The sequence below is a fragment of the Erinaceus europaeus genome, chromosome 7 (genome assembly GCF_950295315.1).
Source record: "Erinaceus europaeus chromosome 7, mEriEur2.1, whole genome shotgun sequence".
Taxonomy (NCBI): domain Eukaryota; kingdom Metazoa; phylum Chordata; class Mammalia; order Eulipotyphla; family Erinaceidae; genus Erinaceus; species Erinaceus europaeus.
In genome coordinates this window covers 15,269,994-15,286,851 of record NC_080168.1, presented here as the reverse complement: position 1 = coordinate 15,286,851, position 16,858 = coordinate 15,269,994, and the positions used below count along the sequence as shown (strand labels likewise).

The 16,858-nt window shown below is 47.5% G+C and overlaps 1 protein-coding gene across 3 annotated transcripts in view; it reads right to left on the bottom strand.

Moving 5' to 3' along the window:
* Positions 1 to 16,858, bottom strand: part of NHEJ1 (non-homologous end joining factor 1) — a 131,234-nt gene that overhangs the window by 46,979 nt on the left and 67,397 nt on the right. For 2 of the 3 annotated variants that reach the window (XM_060193867.1, XM_060193868.1), the window contains exon 6: positions 12,843 to 12,884. The exons of the other annotated variant lie outside the window; for it this stretch is intronic. In XM_060193867.1, the coding sequence (XP_060049850.1) occupies positions 12,843 to 12,884 (42 nt within the window). The remainder of the gene's footprint in view (positions 1 to 12,842; positions 12,885 to 16,858) is intronic. 3 annotated transcript variants of the gene reach the window in all.

Here is a 16,858-nt window from a genome sequence, read left to right as displayed (position 1 = left end):
CAGAAGGGGACATGCCTGAGATGGTGGGTCTAGACTTCCCCCCACCCAGCACACGTGAAGCATTCCACTGATCATCTTTCTTTTTTTTTTTTTTTCCTTCCCCAAGATTCATTTGTTTGTTTGCTTGCTTATTATAGAAAGGAAAGAGAGGGAGAGGAAGACAGAGAGGGAGAGAAAGAAATAAGAGATAGAAAGAGATAGAAAAGAGGAAAGAAAGACAAAAGAAAGGAAAGAAATAGGGAGTCAAGTGGTAGAGCAGCGGGCTAAGTGCATGTGGCACAAAGCGCAAGGACCGGCATAAGGATCCTGGTTCAAGCCCCCGGCTCCTCACCTGCAGGGGAGTCGCTTCACAGGCGGTGAAGCAGGTCTGCAGGTGTCTATCTTTCTCTCCCCCTCTCTGTCTTCCCCTCCTCTCTCCATTTCTCTCTGTCCTATCCAACAACAATGACATCAATAATAACTACAACAATAAAACAAGGGCAATCAAAAGGGAATAAATAAATGAATAAATATTTTTTAAAAAGAAAGGAAAGAAATGAATGAATGGATGTATGGATGGATAGATGAATGAATGGATGAATGAATATAGAGAGAGAGAACAAAAGCATCACTCTGGCACATGCGATGCAGAGGGCTGAACTTGAGACCTCAAACTTGAGAATCCAACCCTTATCCACTGTGCTATCTCCAAGATCATGCTATCACAGGTTTCAAAGTGAATTATAGACCTTCATGCAATGATCCTTAACCTCCTGGCCCAGAGGTGGCAGGTATCAGACACTTTGGGGGTAAGGTTATGAATAGATTGAAAAGGCCTCCAAACATTTGACCACCTCCTCTGTGGGGTCATGCCCCCTCCCCCTCACAAAGAATCCTCATTTCAGAAACCCACTCTTACTTTCCTCCCTCTCTCCTTTCCTGCCATGGATTCTGCAAATGCCACCTGTAGAGCTTTCATGTTGCAGGCACTGTCCTGGAGCCATCAGGGTGACAGTAATGAACACACAGACACAGACAAACCGTGCCCTCTGAGAATCCCTGCCTCACAGGGAGGGGCACAACAGAAAGGAATAGTCAGTCAGGCCTGTGGCAGAGTGGGGAATAATGATATGGGCTAAGGAGAAAATGGTGCAGGGGGAGGGATTTTTTTTTTTAAAAAGTGGAGGTGGAACAGCCTGGGAGATGATGCTGTGGCTAGAACACTGGACTTAGAAGCATGAAGTGCTGAGTTCAATCCCTGTTATTACATGTGCCAGAGTGATGCTCTGGTGTTCTCTTAAAAGTGGGAGTGGAGGAGGGGTAAGATTTTAGATGGGGTGGGCAGGCAGTCCTTAACCAGTAGGGAGTCGATGAGAGACCCCGAAGCAGAGAGACCCACGGTCCTAAGTGAGAGCCAAGGTCCTAAGGTGAAGCACACAACAACAACATCCAGGGGAGAGTGAGGCGGTGTATGCTGGGTCTGGCGGCCTGTGGTTGCAGAGGCCCAGGGAACCCACATACCGACCACCTGTTTGGTGCAATGGTGGGAGCCAGGGATGAACCCACAAGCAGAAGGAGCTACAATCGTTTGTGTGGGGGTGGGGGGGTGATGTGGGGGTGGGCACAGAGGGGAAGTGAGCTTAGTATTAAAGAATCTGTGTTTAAACAGCCTCCAGCTCTTTCAAAGAAACTCTCCCCCACTCCCATTCACACCAAATCAAGGTCTGCAAAGAACAAAGGTCGGATCCCCTTAGCAAACACTCAGAGGAGGATCAAGGCAGACTTAAGAACTACTCTAAAATTATGTTAAAGGCAGAAAGCAAAACAGCTTCCTCTTGGTACCCAATCCAAGCTGTAGCATGCATGAAATCACAGAATATGGGCTGGGGGCGTGCGTGTCAGGCAGTGGTGCATTTAGTCAAGTGCACACATTACCACGCTCAAGGATCCAGGTTCAAGTCCCTGGGGCCCACCTGCAGGGAGGAATCTTCAGAGTAGTAAACAGTGATGCAAATCTCAATCTCTCTCTCCCCCTATCCCTCTCCCTCTCCCTCCCTCCGTCTCCTTCTCTCTCGCGCTCTCTCTCTCTCTCTCTCTTCTATCTTCCCCTGCCCTCTCAATCTTATCAAATGCAAAAATAAGTAAAATAAATAAAGCAAAATTATAAGAAAGAGAGAAAGGAAGGGAAAGGGGAAATACAGGCCGAGTGATAGCAAACAGATGACCATGTGTGATGATGACCCCTAGTCCTCATTGCAGTGGGGAAGTTTCAGAAGCAGTGGCATAGTGCTGCAGATGTGTCTCTCTCTGTGTGTCTGTCTCTCTTTTTCTCTTTCATTTATTTTTTATTAATATTTATTTATTTATTTTGGATAGAAAAGCAAAATTGAGAGGGAACAGGTAGTGCTCAGCCAAGTGTACCATGACTCAGCCTGTCCCCCATCTCTCGATTTCTCTTTCTTGCTGTCTCTCCCACTCTATCAAAACAGAAAGAAAAAATGGCAAAATGGCTGCCAGGAAAAGCGGAGTCACGCATGCAGACACTGAGCCCCAGTAATAACCCTGGCTGGAACAAGAAATAGCAAAGAATACTAAAAGCTGAAAGAGGCCTTAAGAGATGAAAGAGGCCTTGGGCGGAGGGGAGATAGCATAATGGTTATGTAAACAGACTCTCATGCCTGAGACTCCCAAGTCCCAGGTTCAATCCCCTGTACCACAATAAGCCAGAGCTGAACAGTGCTCTGGTTGGAAAAAAAAAAAGAAAAAGATGATCTTATCCTTGGCTGAGAAATTAGCTCAACTAGTAGAGCACTGAACTTTGATGATTGACATTCCTGGTTCAATCCCCAGCACCCCATGTAGCAGAGTAGTGCTCTAGCTTCTCTCTCTCTCTCTCTCTCTCGTCATAAACAAATCTCTTTTAATAAAGACATCCCCTTATCCAGTTCCCTCGATTTACTCAGGAAACAGCCGCTGAAATTAGAAGCTGAGGTTCTTGGATGAGAAGCTGAATATTCCTTGGAAAGCAAAATAGGGATGACGAAGGTGGGGAAGAAAATAGCACGATGGTTATACAAACAGACTCTCACGCCTGAGGTTCCAAGGTCCTAGGTTCAATCCCTGGCACCACCATAAGCCAGAGCTGAATAGTGCTCTGGTAATAAAATAAAATAAAATAAAATAAAATAAAATAAAATGCAGGGCACTTCTCTCAAATCATGCATTTTAGAAACTTCACTGCAAGAGAGCATATCCTGATGATATTAGGATTACTGAAGCCCAAATATGGTTCCTGATCCCCCACTCCCACCCCAGAAAAGTCTGGCATGCCCACAGCCCCCAAGCCAGCTCTCTCAGCCCAGAAGGCCTTAGTGAGACAGCGCCTGGCCACACCACGGGCAAGAGGCTCTGAAGAGCAGAGCTCAGTCTGCAGCGTGAGCACACACACGCACACAGACACGCACAGCTAGAGGGCGGGGAGGGGACAGGAGAGCACACACAACACAACGCACCGGGCAGCTGCAGAAAACAACTGCTTGTTAAGTTAAAATTAAACTCTGCACAAATATTGACCTTTGGAGGGGACAGAAACCGGTCCCATATTTACCAGTTTTATAAATGGGACTGACCACATCTGCCCCACTCGCTTGGCCAGGGTGATGGCAGGATGGGGCGAGGCCATGCTTGGGGGCTGGGGTGGGGGGGTGGGATGGATGGGGGTGAGATGGTAGACATTTTAAACACACTCTTAAATGTAGTTACTACTGCTGGGTCAAAGTTCCCGAAAAGCCTTAAAGGAGGAATTTCTAGGAAAGCAAATAAGGCTGTCTCTGAAAGTGGGGGGTCAGAGAAGTAGGGTTAGGGAGGAAAGAGGAAGTGTCAGAAAGGGAGAGAAAAAAAGCCTACTAAAAATAGTGAGACTGAAACGGAATGGGGAGCACACTGGGGAGCTTATCCTTTTGAACCCTGGCCCTTGGTCTAACCAAGAGTCATAAGCGAGGAGACCAGGTGACCAGCTTCACCTCCTAGAACAATCTCAACTGAGCTGACCGGAGGCCTGGTTCTACTGCTGACTTACTGTGTCAGCTTGGGGCTTCCCAGGGAAGAGGGGAGGTGGGGACCCCTTTCCTCCGCTACACAATGGAGATAGCAGAAAACATTAGGCTAGTCTGCCAAGACAGAATCAGAAGAAGACAACTTAAGAGAAAGGACTTTACTGGCCATAAACACTTCATGGGTATACAACATTATTTTCACTTACTTGTTATCAGTTTTGTATCCTAAACTAGTCAGTGATTTAACTGTGGTCTCTTTCAGAGCAAAGAGAGAGCTCGAGCTTCCCCCTGACCTTGTTCAGAGCCTCCTTCAGGTATAGCCTGGAACATTACTCAGCTGCAAGAGAGCCAGTAGGCCAGCAAAAGCCCCAGAGGTCCAGATGCTAAGGAGGAGGAAGAACCGTCAACATTATTTCCCCGAAGGCTAGCCCAAGGTTTTCAGGAACAAACATCACAGTTGCTGGACAACGGGTTCCATTCCAAACCATCCTCGGATGCCTTTGTCCTCTTTTATGACTTCCTTACACTGAAGCCTTTCTCGATTAATACAGATAGGGAGGGGCTGGGGTGGGGGGAAGCACTTAGCCTGTGAGAGCACAGAACTTGTATGCCAAAGCCCCAGAGGCTGCAGGTTCAACCCCCAGCACTACCCCAGCCAGAGCTGAGTGGTGCTCTCATGTCTCTATCCCACAAACACATTCTCTCATAGATAAATACGTCTTTGCCCGGGGTGCCAGGTAGTGGTGCACCTGGTTAAGTGAATATAGTAGTAAGTGCAAGGACCCACACAGGGATTTGGGTTCGAGCCCTCGGCTCCCCACATGCAGGGAGGATGCTTCACAAGTGGTGATGGTCTTCAGGTGTCTCTCTTTGTCTCTCCCTCTCTAGCCCCCCCTCTCAATTTCTCTCTGTCCTATCCAATAAAAATGAAAACTGGACACAAGGAGCAGTGGATTCATAGTGTCATCACCAAGCCCCCAAATAACCCTGGAGGTAAATAAATAAATAAATACAAATTAAAAAATTAATGAACACATCTTTTAAAATACTAAGAAGAACCATTAAAAGCCTGGATGGGCATGATAGTACCCTCTGCCCTGCAAGAGAGTTGGTAGGGAGGTAGCACAGTGGATAGGGCAATCTCCTAAATAAACAGAATCACAATTCTGAAAGCATCTAAACAAAGAAAACAGACAAAAAACACCTTGAAGAATACATGGAAAGATTTTGTTGGAATCAGTCACCTAGTTTTCCAGAAAGTGCTACGGTTGTGTTCAGACTCTGTATTTTAAAAGCAGGTAGAAGACAAACATCAGGGAGTCGGGCTATAGTGCAGCGGGTTAAGCGCAGGTGGCGCAAAGCACAAGGACCGGCAAAAGGATCCCGGTTCGAACCCCGGCTCCCCACCTGCAGGGGAGTCGCTTCACAGGCGGTGAAGCAGGTCTGCAGGTGTCTATCTTTCTCTCCTCCTCTCTGTCTTCCCCTCCTCTCTCCATTTCTCTCTGTCCTATCCAATGACAACAACAATAATAACTACAACAATAAAACAACAAGGGCAACAAAAGGGAATAAATACATAAAATAAATATTTTTTAAAAACATCCAACATTAATAAAAACATTTAAAAAATTAAAAAAAAAAAGAAGACAAACATCAATCACTCGCAGTGTTGGGGACAGGCAGTGATGAAGCTAAAGTCCTTTCTTGCCCTCCTGGGTGCTAACCAAACACATGTCACAGTACTCTCTGACTTGTCTCACTGGTTCAATGTTTCACCTTAATATATTACAGTTTACATTGTCAAACGTGCGCCATAGGATCTAAACAATGCACAGCACAACCGCGTCAGCAGTTCAGGAAGAATCCCCAACGCTGCAGTCTCTGTGGTCACAGGGCAGAAAGCCGTTTTACATTCTGTGCAAAATATATATATATATATATGCTGAAGCATGGCCCACAGGAGAACTGGGCTGGGGGAGACAGGCAGGAAAGGTGAGCAGTGGCCGCAGAGGAGAATCATGTTCTGGGTAGAGAACCATGAATTCTCTTCTTAAAGCTGTGTTTATTTGGATATTTTTATTTATTTGTTTATTTATTTATTTATTTGCCTCCAGGGTTATTGCTGGGATTTGATGCCTGCATTATGAATCCACTGCTCCTGAATGCCATTTTTTCCCTTTTGTTGCCCTTATTGTTTTATCGTTGTTGTTGTTGTTGTTATTGTTGTTATTGCTGTCATTGTTGTTGGATAGGACAGACAGAAATGGAGAAAGGAGGGGGAAGACAGAGAGGGGGAGAGACTCCCTGCAGATGGGAAATCGAGGGCTCAACTGGGATCCTTAATGCTGGTCCTTGTGTTTGGCGCCATATGTGCTTAACCTGCTGCACTACCACCTGGCCCCTTTATTTGGATATTTATTATGTGAGAAAGAGAATTTAGAGAAGAGGGAATGGTCCAGGAGGTTGCACAGTGGTTAGAGCAGCAGACTTGCAAGAATGAGGTGACATACGCCAGAGTGATGCTCTGGTTCTTTCTCTCTCATAAACAGATAAGTAATTGAGAGAGAGAGAGACAGACAGACAGACAGACACTACTCAGCTCTGAGGATTGAACCCACAGCCTCTGGGATCTCAGGCATGCAAACCGTTGCTCTAACAGTCTGCACTGCCTCCTTGGCCCAATTCCTTGAATTCTGACCCAAGAATTTATTTTAGAATGTCATCAGGTGGCTCAAGAAGTAGTGCAGTAGACAAAGGGCCCACCCTACAAGTGTGATATCCCAAGTTGGATCCCCAGTATCACGCGAGTGTTGTTCTGGTTTTCTGTCCCTTCCTCTCTCTTATTAATAAAAGAACAAATGAATATAACAAAAAAGTGACATCATGGATTTCCATATCCCTTTTCTGTGATCTCCCTCCCTGGGTCTCTTTCCTATAAATTTTGTTTTATTTATTTATTTAAGAAAGAGCAATTGAGAGGGGAGGGGGATATAGAAAGGGATAGAGACAGAGAGAAACACCTGCATCCCTGATTCACCATTCGTGACATTTTCCCCCTGCAAGTGGGGACCAGGGGCTTGAATCTGGGTCCTTGAGCACTGAAATCTGTGCCACTGCCTGGCCCCATTTCCTATAAGTTTTGACAGGCTGAGCTATCAACCTTCCCTGGAGGAGCCCAAGATTCCTGACCTAGCAGGCCATAGACAGAACTGACATTATTTGAATGGGATCAGGAGGTAGCTGAGCACACACATTACAGTGTGTGAAAGAAACAGAGTTCAAGTCCCCAGTCCCCGCCTGCAGAGGGAGAAAGCTTCATAAGTGGTGAAACAGTGCTGCAGATCTTTCTCCCTTGCTCCCCTTCCCTTTCTGTGCCACACTTCCCTCTCAGTTGCTATCAAAAATGTGTGTGTGTATGTGTGTGTGTGTGTGTGTGTGTGTGTGTGTGTAAGAGTCGCCATGACTAAGACTGTCACCCATATATTACTTTTTAAAGCCCATCATCCTTACTCTCAGGGCCAGTGCTCACATGAGAAGCCCTGAACAACTCACCAATCTGTAATTCGTCATGATCCTCCTTCCACAAGGTTCTCACCTAAATAAAGTCAGTGTTAGCCAGGGAGGTGGTTCAGGGGCAGAGTGTGTACCTCTGCAGGCATGAGTCTGGGAGTGAAATCCCTGGCACCACAGAATAAATAGAGACAAGCTAAATAAAACCAGTTCACCAGGTAGGGTATGTGCTTTGCCCACTCTGGAGCCCTGGCATCACATGTGGGTACCACTGCACTGAGGGAGGAAGCTCTGGGTCTGTAGTCTGTCCCTTTGTCTTCCTGTCTATCTACAGCTGTTGCCCTCCCTTTATTTGATTTTTATCTTACCAGAGCACAGATAAGCTCTGGTTTATAGTGGTGCCACGGACTGAAGCTAGGACATCAATGCCTCAGGCATGAGAGCCTTTTCAGTGACACACCTGACTGAGTGCACATGTTACTATGTGCTAGAGCCTGGGTTTAAGCCCACTGTCCCCACATGCAAGGTAGAAGTTTCACAAATGATGAAACAGTGCAACAGGTCTCTCTCTCTCTCTCTATCTCTATCTCCATCATCCCTCTCAATTTCTCTCTGTCCTATGAAAGTGAAAATAATTATTTTTTTAAAAGAAGAAAATCTTGTGCATCACCATAAAGCTGTCTCTCCCAGCCCATGCCTCTCTAGCTAGAAGTCATCTCAGAAGCAAGTATGTATGAGGGCTTGAGCCTGCAATAAATAAATAAATAAACAAATAAAATCAATGTCTCAGGGAGGTTTCTAGGCTAGGAACTACAAACAAACATCTTCTAAAGCAAAATATTTGTAAGGAAAATTCAATTCACAGCTATGTAAATCTCCGAGAGAAAAAAAAATCAACATAGCCCACAATAGGACAAGTAGTCATCACACACAAAGACCATGTGGAAGGACACACAATCCGGGACAGGTCCTGTGTCCCTGGAGTCACAGCTGAAGGCCTCCCAGACTCCATCAGGCTGCTTGCATGCAACAGCATGGAGCCAGGGGAAGCCCCACGTGGACATTCTAGCTGGATGTTGCTCTTTTCAGTGACTGCTGGGACTGAGTTCCACTCAGAAGGGCTGGGCCTGAGTAAAAAAACTGTCCTTTGGAGGGGAAAGGAGTGGGGTGGGGAGTAGGGACAGGGGTGGGGTGGGGAGTAGGGACAGGGATGGGGTGGGGGGTAGGCAGAGGAGATCCAAGAAAGACACATTAATATTGAAGAGGATAGCAGTGTGAGCACCTAGAAGAACAACACCTAGTAGAACAACACTGAACACAACACAGGCTTTAGAGAAATAGAAAAGAGCTTATCTCACTCCTGGGCAGAACTCAAGAATCAAGGACAAACATGGAAAACACAGGGCTGGGTGGTGGTGCACCAGGTTAAATGCACATATTACTGTGGGGGACTTCTAGAGCTGAAGCAGGACTGCAGGTGTCTCTCTGTTTTTCTCCCTCTCTGTCTCTCCTTCCTCTCTCAATTTCTCTCTGTACTATTCAATAAAGTAGAAAGAAGGAAAAAATAAGAAAGGAAAAAAATATGGCTGAAGGGAAACATGGATTCACAGTGCTGGCACCGAGTCCCAACAATAAGCCTGGTGGTGAAAGGAAGAAAGAAAGAAAGAAAGAAAGGAAGGAAGGAAGGAAGGAAGGAAGGAAGGAAGAAAGAAAGAAAGGGAAATGGAAAACACAAAATGAAACTTGGACTGGGTTTGGTATATTGCAACAAAGCAAAGGCCTCTGGGGAAGGAAGACAGGGAGGGGACGGGGTGGGAGAGTGGACTTTGGGTTCCCGCGCACAATGGGTGATGGTGGAAATGGACCTAAACTGGGGAGTGAGAGTGTTTTACAGACATCTACCATATGGAGGTGAGACACTGTATCCATGTGTCAACTGTATTGCAAACCTCCCAGTAAAATGAGACAAAAAAGAAGTGTGTGTGTGTGTGTGTGTGTGTGTGTGTGTGTGTGTGTGTGTGTGTGTGTGTAAACTGGGGGTCCCTGGAAGTGCTCTGTTATACTGTTATAACCCAGCAGCAAGGACAGGAGAGGACTCAGAGCATGGGCAATGCTGGCACTGGAGTGCATTACTGGGGGTGGGGGCGGGACGGCAGGGTGAAACCACAGACCTGGAGAACAACCCTACACACAAGCACGCATCTATTTTCTACCTGAGGCCCTCGCCTCCACCAAAGGTTTTGATGGTCTGTGTCTCTAATCCAGAAACAACTGGATTATTCAAATTCCCAGCATCCCACAGCAGCATCTCCCAGGCTGTGATCTTTGAAGCCCCTGGAGAGGCAAATAAGGAAACATTACTACCGGGTACCAGGGAGCGCTGCCGACTGAGCGGCCCTCGGAAATGTCTGAACAGAGTCTTATTCAAGCCAAGGGAAAAACGCTGTTAAAATACACAAAACTCCTTTGACGAATGTGAGAGGGGGAAAGAGCCTCTATAATTAACAGAAACTGTCACAGGCACTGGGGGCCTCCGACGTGTTCAACGCAAACCACTTGAAAAGGTCTCGGCTTCGAGGAGAAGGCTGGGGTTTGTGAGTGGGGCTCCAAGAGGCTGGGGGACAGCTTTTCCAAAAGAGTCCTACCATATTAAAAAGGAGAAGGAGAGAGAGGGGGAAAAAAAAGTGAGCTAGGGAAAGAGGGTGGGAAGGGAGGAAGGGAAAGAAAGAAAAAAAAAAAAAAAGGAAAGAAAGGAAAAACCTAAACCTCAGCTGGATGTTTTTTCCACCACTGGAACTAAAAAGCAGAACAGAAGAAGAAAAGTCCAAAATGCAACCGGGTTTCAATTAGAGCCTAATTAGAAAGAAAAGTGGCAGCGCTATTATTACAGATCTGGGGAGGAAGAAATGCAGTCCATGACTGGAGTTTGGGCTGAGCCATCCACTTGAAAGCTGTGATGATTAGAGGGACAATTTATGGCGAGAGGAGCTGGAGGAGGAGCAGCCTGGGGGCTGCCTGGTGGTGCCAATCAAGAAATAAGGCAGGGAGTCTGCCCACAATCGATCACCCACCATTGGCAACGCATCGCAAAAGGCCCGGAAGAAGACATACTAATCAGAGTGGGTGTGATTCTGCCCGAAAGAGGTCGGTAAGACATGGTGCCCACCTACCTCTTCAGAGATGAATTCACCTGAACATCTTTTTATACCCAGAATCCATTCTGGTCACTAGTATGGGCTCTCTCTGCATTGTTCGCAGCTCCCTACTCATTTCCACACCTAACACACACAGAGCCCATGAGAAGGAGGAGAAGGTGGAGAGGGGGAAGGGGAGAGGGAAAGAAGGGGAAGAAGAGGAAGAAGGAGAAGGGGAGAGGGAAAGAAAGGGAAGAAGGGGAAGAAGAAGAAGGGGAAGAAGGGGAGAGGGGAAACGAAGAGAGGAAGAAGGGGAAGGGGATGGGAAAGAAGGAGGAGGAGGAAAAAGATGGCATCAGCAAATAGGATTCCTGAATGAAGTGACCTAGGTTGGCCCCAGCCCTCAAGAGGAGCCAGCTGCCAAGATCTACACCCTGGCTCAGGCAGGCGAGAAACTTCCATCAGGATGGAGAATTTCAGAGTAGCTGGAAGGGCATCTTCTGCCACCTTTATACGATCTCAAGGGAGTCAGGTCCATTTTCTATGTGATGGTGAGAATATATACAAGAACAAGCAGAAGTGATGTAGGGAGGGACAGGCTTCTGACAACTGCAGAAGGTAGGACCAGCCAGTTCCATTCTGTATTTACAACCAGACAAAGTGGCCTGATTGTCAGGAGCGCGGAGGACTTTCTTCCTCTTGCTCTGGGGTCTCCTCTCCCTTGTTGATTTAGTTCGGGCAACTTGGAGGAGGGACAGGAAGGGCTAGGGCAAACATGTCACAGCTTGCAGTGAAAAGGGCCAACAGAAAGGAGAGGCAAAGAACGGAGCAGAGAGGAGGAGAGGAAAAGAGGAGAGGTCTCTCTTCCATCCCACAAGCTGGGCTCCATCCAATACAAAGTTAAGCCTTAACCTCAGCTCACCACCCTGCCCACTGCTCGCATGATTTATTCCCCTATCTGCTTGCGTCGCCTTTGCAAGCCTCCTGGCCCTGCACAGCTTCATAAAAGCTGTCTGTGCCTCTGGCTCGACCTGGCCTGGCCCGCGGACTCCTGCCACCGTAACCCTTCCCCACCCTCGCCTTTTACAAGCCCGCCGCCATCATGGAACTCTGAAATCCCACGAAAGAACAGTAAACAGCGCTGAGGGAGAGAGGCCCCTTTGCCAGGCCGCTCTGGACAGCAGAATCACAAGTGGGCTGGTGTCTCCAAGCCAGGGATGAAGGCCTGGAGGCGACAGCAGCAGAAAGCTGCCTTCTGGCCTGAACTGGGCTAGACAAGACAAAGGGACACACACACACATGTGCCAATCCTGCACAGGGTCCCTGCCAAGTGGCCCAGTGCCCTGGGGATTCCTGGACACCGAGAATCAGCCAGAATGCCATGGGAGCTCATAGTCAAACACAGGTGTTGGAGTAAGAGAACCTTCTGGAAACATGGCATCTAAGTAGCAGGAAGAGACCAGCCTTATTCACAAGCAACGAGTGAAGGCAGACCCTCTCCATCACCTTCTCCTGGGCACCCGAGGGAGTCAAGTGTGGTGGTGTGAGAGGAGCCTAGGTCTTGGGTTGAGTTGACCGCTGACTGGCTTTGAAAGCTGGCTTTGTCATTTATTTATTAGCTCACTGACTTTGGAGAGCAGAGTCTCTAAATCTCAGTTTTGCTTTCTGCACCATAGGAAAACATTAAACTCATAAAAAATAAAATAAATAAAAAGGCTGTGAAGATTAATAACAAGATTTACAGCTAGAAAAAAAAAAGATGGCTCTTATTATTTAGGATGTGATGTGATGTGAAACATCCTCAGATGAAAAGGGGGTCCCGTCTCTCCTCCCCCCAATGCAACTTGGGTCTGTTGGACAGGTTCCCCTGCATTCTGTGAAAATGGCCCCTTTCTAAACCAGACTCCACCATTTCCTCTCCTTTCAAAAGGGGGTTCCCTGGGGGACCATGCTTTCTTGCCACCGGTCTTGAGTGCCCTGTCCCTTGGTCACTGTGAACTCACTTGACCCAGTTCTGCTCCTGACCAGCCCCCCATATGAGCCCTGAACCTTTCATCCCTCTAGTCTCAATTCACAAAACTTATTCTTTAAAAAAAAAAAAGTTTAGGACCAGCCTATGGAAAGCAGTGTGGAGAGTCTTTAAATAAATAAAAAATGGAATTACCTTACGGTCCAGCAACACCACTCTTAGGTATTTATCCAAACACTAAATCAAAAAGACATATGCCACATTATTTACAACAGCCAAAATATGATAGCAATCTTAATGCCCAGGGACAGATGATTGGATAAAGAAGTTATGAGCTACATTTAATAGAACATTACATGCAATCAAAAAAAGAGACTATCATTTGGGACGAAATGGATGGAACTGAATGGAGGTGATCATGCTAAGTGAAACAAGTAAAGAGGTGAAGGACAACTAAAGGATGGCTTCACTCCTTTATGTTCCCGTGGAACATAAATGGTTAAAGCAAACAAAGGGGAGTCGGGCTGTAGTGCAGCAGGTTAAGCGTAGGTGGCGCAAAGCACAAGGACTGGCATAAGGATCCCGGTTCGAACCCCGGCTCCCCACCTGCAGGGGAGTCGCTTCACAGGCGGTGAAGCAGGTCTGCAGGTGTCTGTCTTTCTCTCCTCCTCTCTGTCTTCCCCTCCTCTCTCCATTTCTCTCTGTCCTATCCAACAACGACGACAACAACAATAATAACTACAACAATAAGACAACAAGGGCAACAAAAGGGAATAAATAAATAAAATAAATATTTTTTAAAAAAGCAAACAAAGGAAGAAAACAGTAGCAAGCAAATTATCTCTTAAACTGTAAGAGTTCTGGCAGGGAGGGAGGCGTGTGGTGTGTTACACATAGAATCTTATAAATGCATAAGCCACTATCAAATTACCAATAATAAAAGTTTGGGGAAAATTTTTGATTTATGGACCAAGAGACAGTTCATCTGGTAGAGCTCATCTTTTGCCAAGCGTGAGGACCCGATTTGAGCCCCAGCACCACACAGGGGCACCATCCACGGCACCAGGGGCAGCTGCATGAATGGGAGAACAGTGCTGTGGTATCTCTCCTTTTCTCTTGCCCTCCTTGTCTCTATCCGAAATTACAGGGGATGAAGAGTATGCTAGAAACAGTGGAATCACTCATGTGTGACGACAAATAAAAATTTGTCCATGTACTGATCTATTTCTACAGGGGGGAGCAGAGCACAGCTCAGCTCTTATATATTGGTGTCAGGAATTGAACCCGGGGCCTCAGGGGCCTCAGGCATGAAAGTCACGTGCTCTAACACTGAGTTCTCTCCCTGTTCCCATATGGCCACCTTGGGACAATCTGCTGCACCCACTGGGCTCCACCCAGTTAGAGAAGTGCCTGAGGGCTCTGGGAGGCAGGGTGCAAGCCAGAAGTCAGGTTCACCCCCCCCCTCCACCCCAGGGAGGAAGAGACACTGAAGCTTTCTCTCCCGAAGGGCTCCAAAGTGCCCTGCCAGTGAGACCGAGTGCTCCCCAGAGCTCTGTTATTCACTTGGGGGTAGGCAGCAGTGGGGAGCTGGAGGGGGCTGCCCTGGGGGAGGGCAGGGAGAGGAGAAGAGAGCCTTGATTCAGGGGCCAGACTGTGTCCGCCACAGGCCAGGCTCCACTGAGGTTTCCCGGCTGAAACACGCCTCTGTGATGGCTGGGCCTGTGAAGCGGATGGAAATGCCCATAAAGGCCTATCAAACCCGAGCAGGGAAGGACAGGGATATATATAGAACCAGGAACCAAAGGGGCCACAGGGGATTCGGGCAGCCAGCTCCGCCCAGCCCTTAAACCCGCCCCAGGGAGGGGGGAGGCCCGGGGAACAAGCTCCAGGAATGAAGGTTGGAGACAGTCCGGCGGGTGTGCGGAGGGAGTGGGGAAGTGAAGGGCGGGAGGCAGGGACAATGCTGGGAGAGACGACTGGGCTGTGGGGAGCCACCGGGGTTGGGGAGGTGGTATGGCGGGTCTGGGGCAGCTAAGAAGCCCAGCACAGAGTCCCTGTCAGGGTCCAGGGTGACAGAACTTTAGGGCCCCAGTGTCTTAACAGTGCTCTACCTCCTTCCAGAAGCCTCGAAGGCACTGGCTCTCTCCTCTGTTCTTCCTACCAGTATCCCCCCCCCCCAGTTTCAACCAGTCCAGGGTCACTGTTCTTGGTGCTCCACTCCCTGAACCCCACTTCTCGCCTTCCTGAGAAAACAGGGGGCTGGGGAGGGGTAGGAGTACTGGAACAAGAAATAGATCCAAAGATGAAGATATGTCCACAGATAGAGACACATTCTCAGGAAGGAGAAAGAAGGTCCTAGAATCAACCACAGAAACCCTGGCATGTGGTGGGACCAGGCTCCGTGGGAGACAGGGACAGAAAGCTTGTCTATTCCATTGGTTGGGACGCCCCCCAACACACACACACACACACTGATCCTGCTGCCCAAGTAGGAGGTCCCCATGCTGGGTGATGGGTGGCTGGCAGGCCCAGAGCCCACAAGCATTTCTTACCTGAGCAGCAGCCAAGGTAGTCAGCCTCCCCACAGCTCTTTGCCCAGATCAAAAGAGAATCCTCCCACTCCTGCTTCAAGTCTTCTCCCAAGTCAAGGGGAGCAGTAGGGCAATGTTTTGGCGCCACCTGCTGTCCTATCATGATGGTTGCGTAGGAAAGAGGCGATCCCACAGCTGGGTTTTTTTTTTTTTTAATTATCTTTATTTATTGGGTAGAGACAGTCAGAAATCAAGAGGGAAGGGCGTGGTAGAGAAGGAGAGAGACAGACAGATGACTACAGCCCTGCTTCACTACTCGCAAAGCTTTCCTTCCACAGGTGGAGACGGGGCTTGAACCCAGGTAATGTGTGTGCTCTACCAGGTGTGCCACCACCCAGCCTCTAAATTTTTCCCCATTTTATTGGAGAGAAATTGAAAAAAGAGATGAAGATAGAGGGGTGGGGAGAAAGACAGACACCTGCAGACCTGCTTCACCGCTTGTAAAAACGACCCCACTGCAGGTGGGGAGCCCGAAGCTTGAACCAAGATCCTTGCGTGGGTCCTTTCTTTGTTCTTTGGTACCAGGTATTCTGGGAAGTGAAGCTTTTTTATATCAATTTACACACCTTAATTCTTCTCCTCCTCCACAACTTCCTCCTCTTTCTCCTTCTCCTCTTCTTCTACTTCCTCCTCCTCCTCCTCTCCTAAAGCTGCTTAGACTAAGCTCAAACTCTACCTTAAATTCAACCCTAAAAGAATGGACAGTGAGAGAAAAGGAGCCATCACTTAGACCAATGGGGCCATTTCTCTGGAGAACAATGGGCTGCCAAGACCAGTGTCTGAGGACTCCCAGAGCCAGATGTCTCACAGGGTTTCATGTCCAGTCTTCATGGGTCACTGAGTCCCAAAAGTTCTTCTCCAAGAGTCTTGTTGATTGGAGGACATCTGACTACTCAACAAGTCCTTTTTCTAGTTAATAAGATTCCACATATGCCTGAGGTTCTGAGGTCCCAGGTTCGATCCCCAGTGCCACCATAAACCAGAGCTGAGCAGTGCTCTGGTCTCCCTCTGGGTCTTTCTGTTATCTCTCAGATCAAAACAAAATTAAAAAAAAATATTCCATGTAGCTTTTTCATCATTGCTATTATCACACTGTTTCTTTTAAGGTAGAAATTTGAATTTCCCACCAATACAACATAACCCTTTGTCACAGGACACCAGAGTGAAACCAAAGTGGACAAGCAAGGACTCAGGAATCTTACAGCTCCTCATCCTTATGGCCTTCCCTCTGGGCTAGGCCAACATTCCAATTACTAGTAAGTCCACTGAGAAAGAAGGTCACCTAACAAATCTTTAAACATCCATTGTAACATCTAACAAATATTTCTGTGGCACTAACTGCAAATCAGGTTTAGGCTAGAGGTACCCTGCTCTCCAGAAGCCTACATTCTAGCATCATCTAGCTGATTTAAAGGAATCTGGGAAACTCACTCATCTCAAAGGACACCTACAACCAAGATGAAGGCAAAAATACTAAAGGCTGTAGAGAGAATGAAGAAATGTCAAAGAATCTACAAAGAGTAGGACTATGAATCAAACAGAAAAAGAATTGTTAATAATATTCCTTCAGAGGGGGCATGCAGTTGCACCCAGTTGAGCGTACATACTGCCAGGTACAAG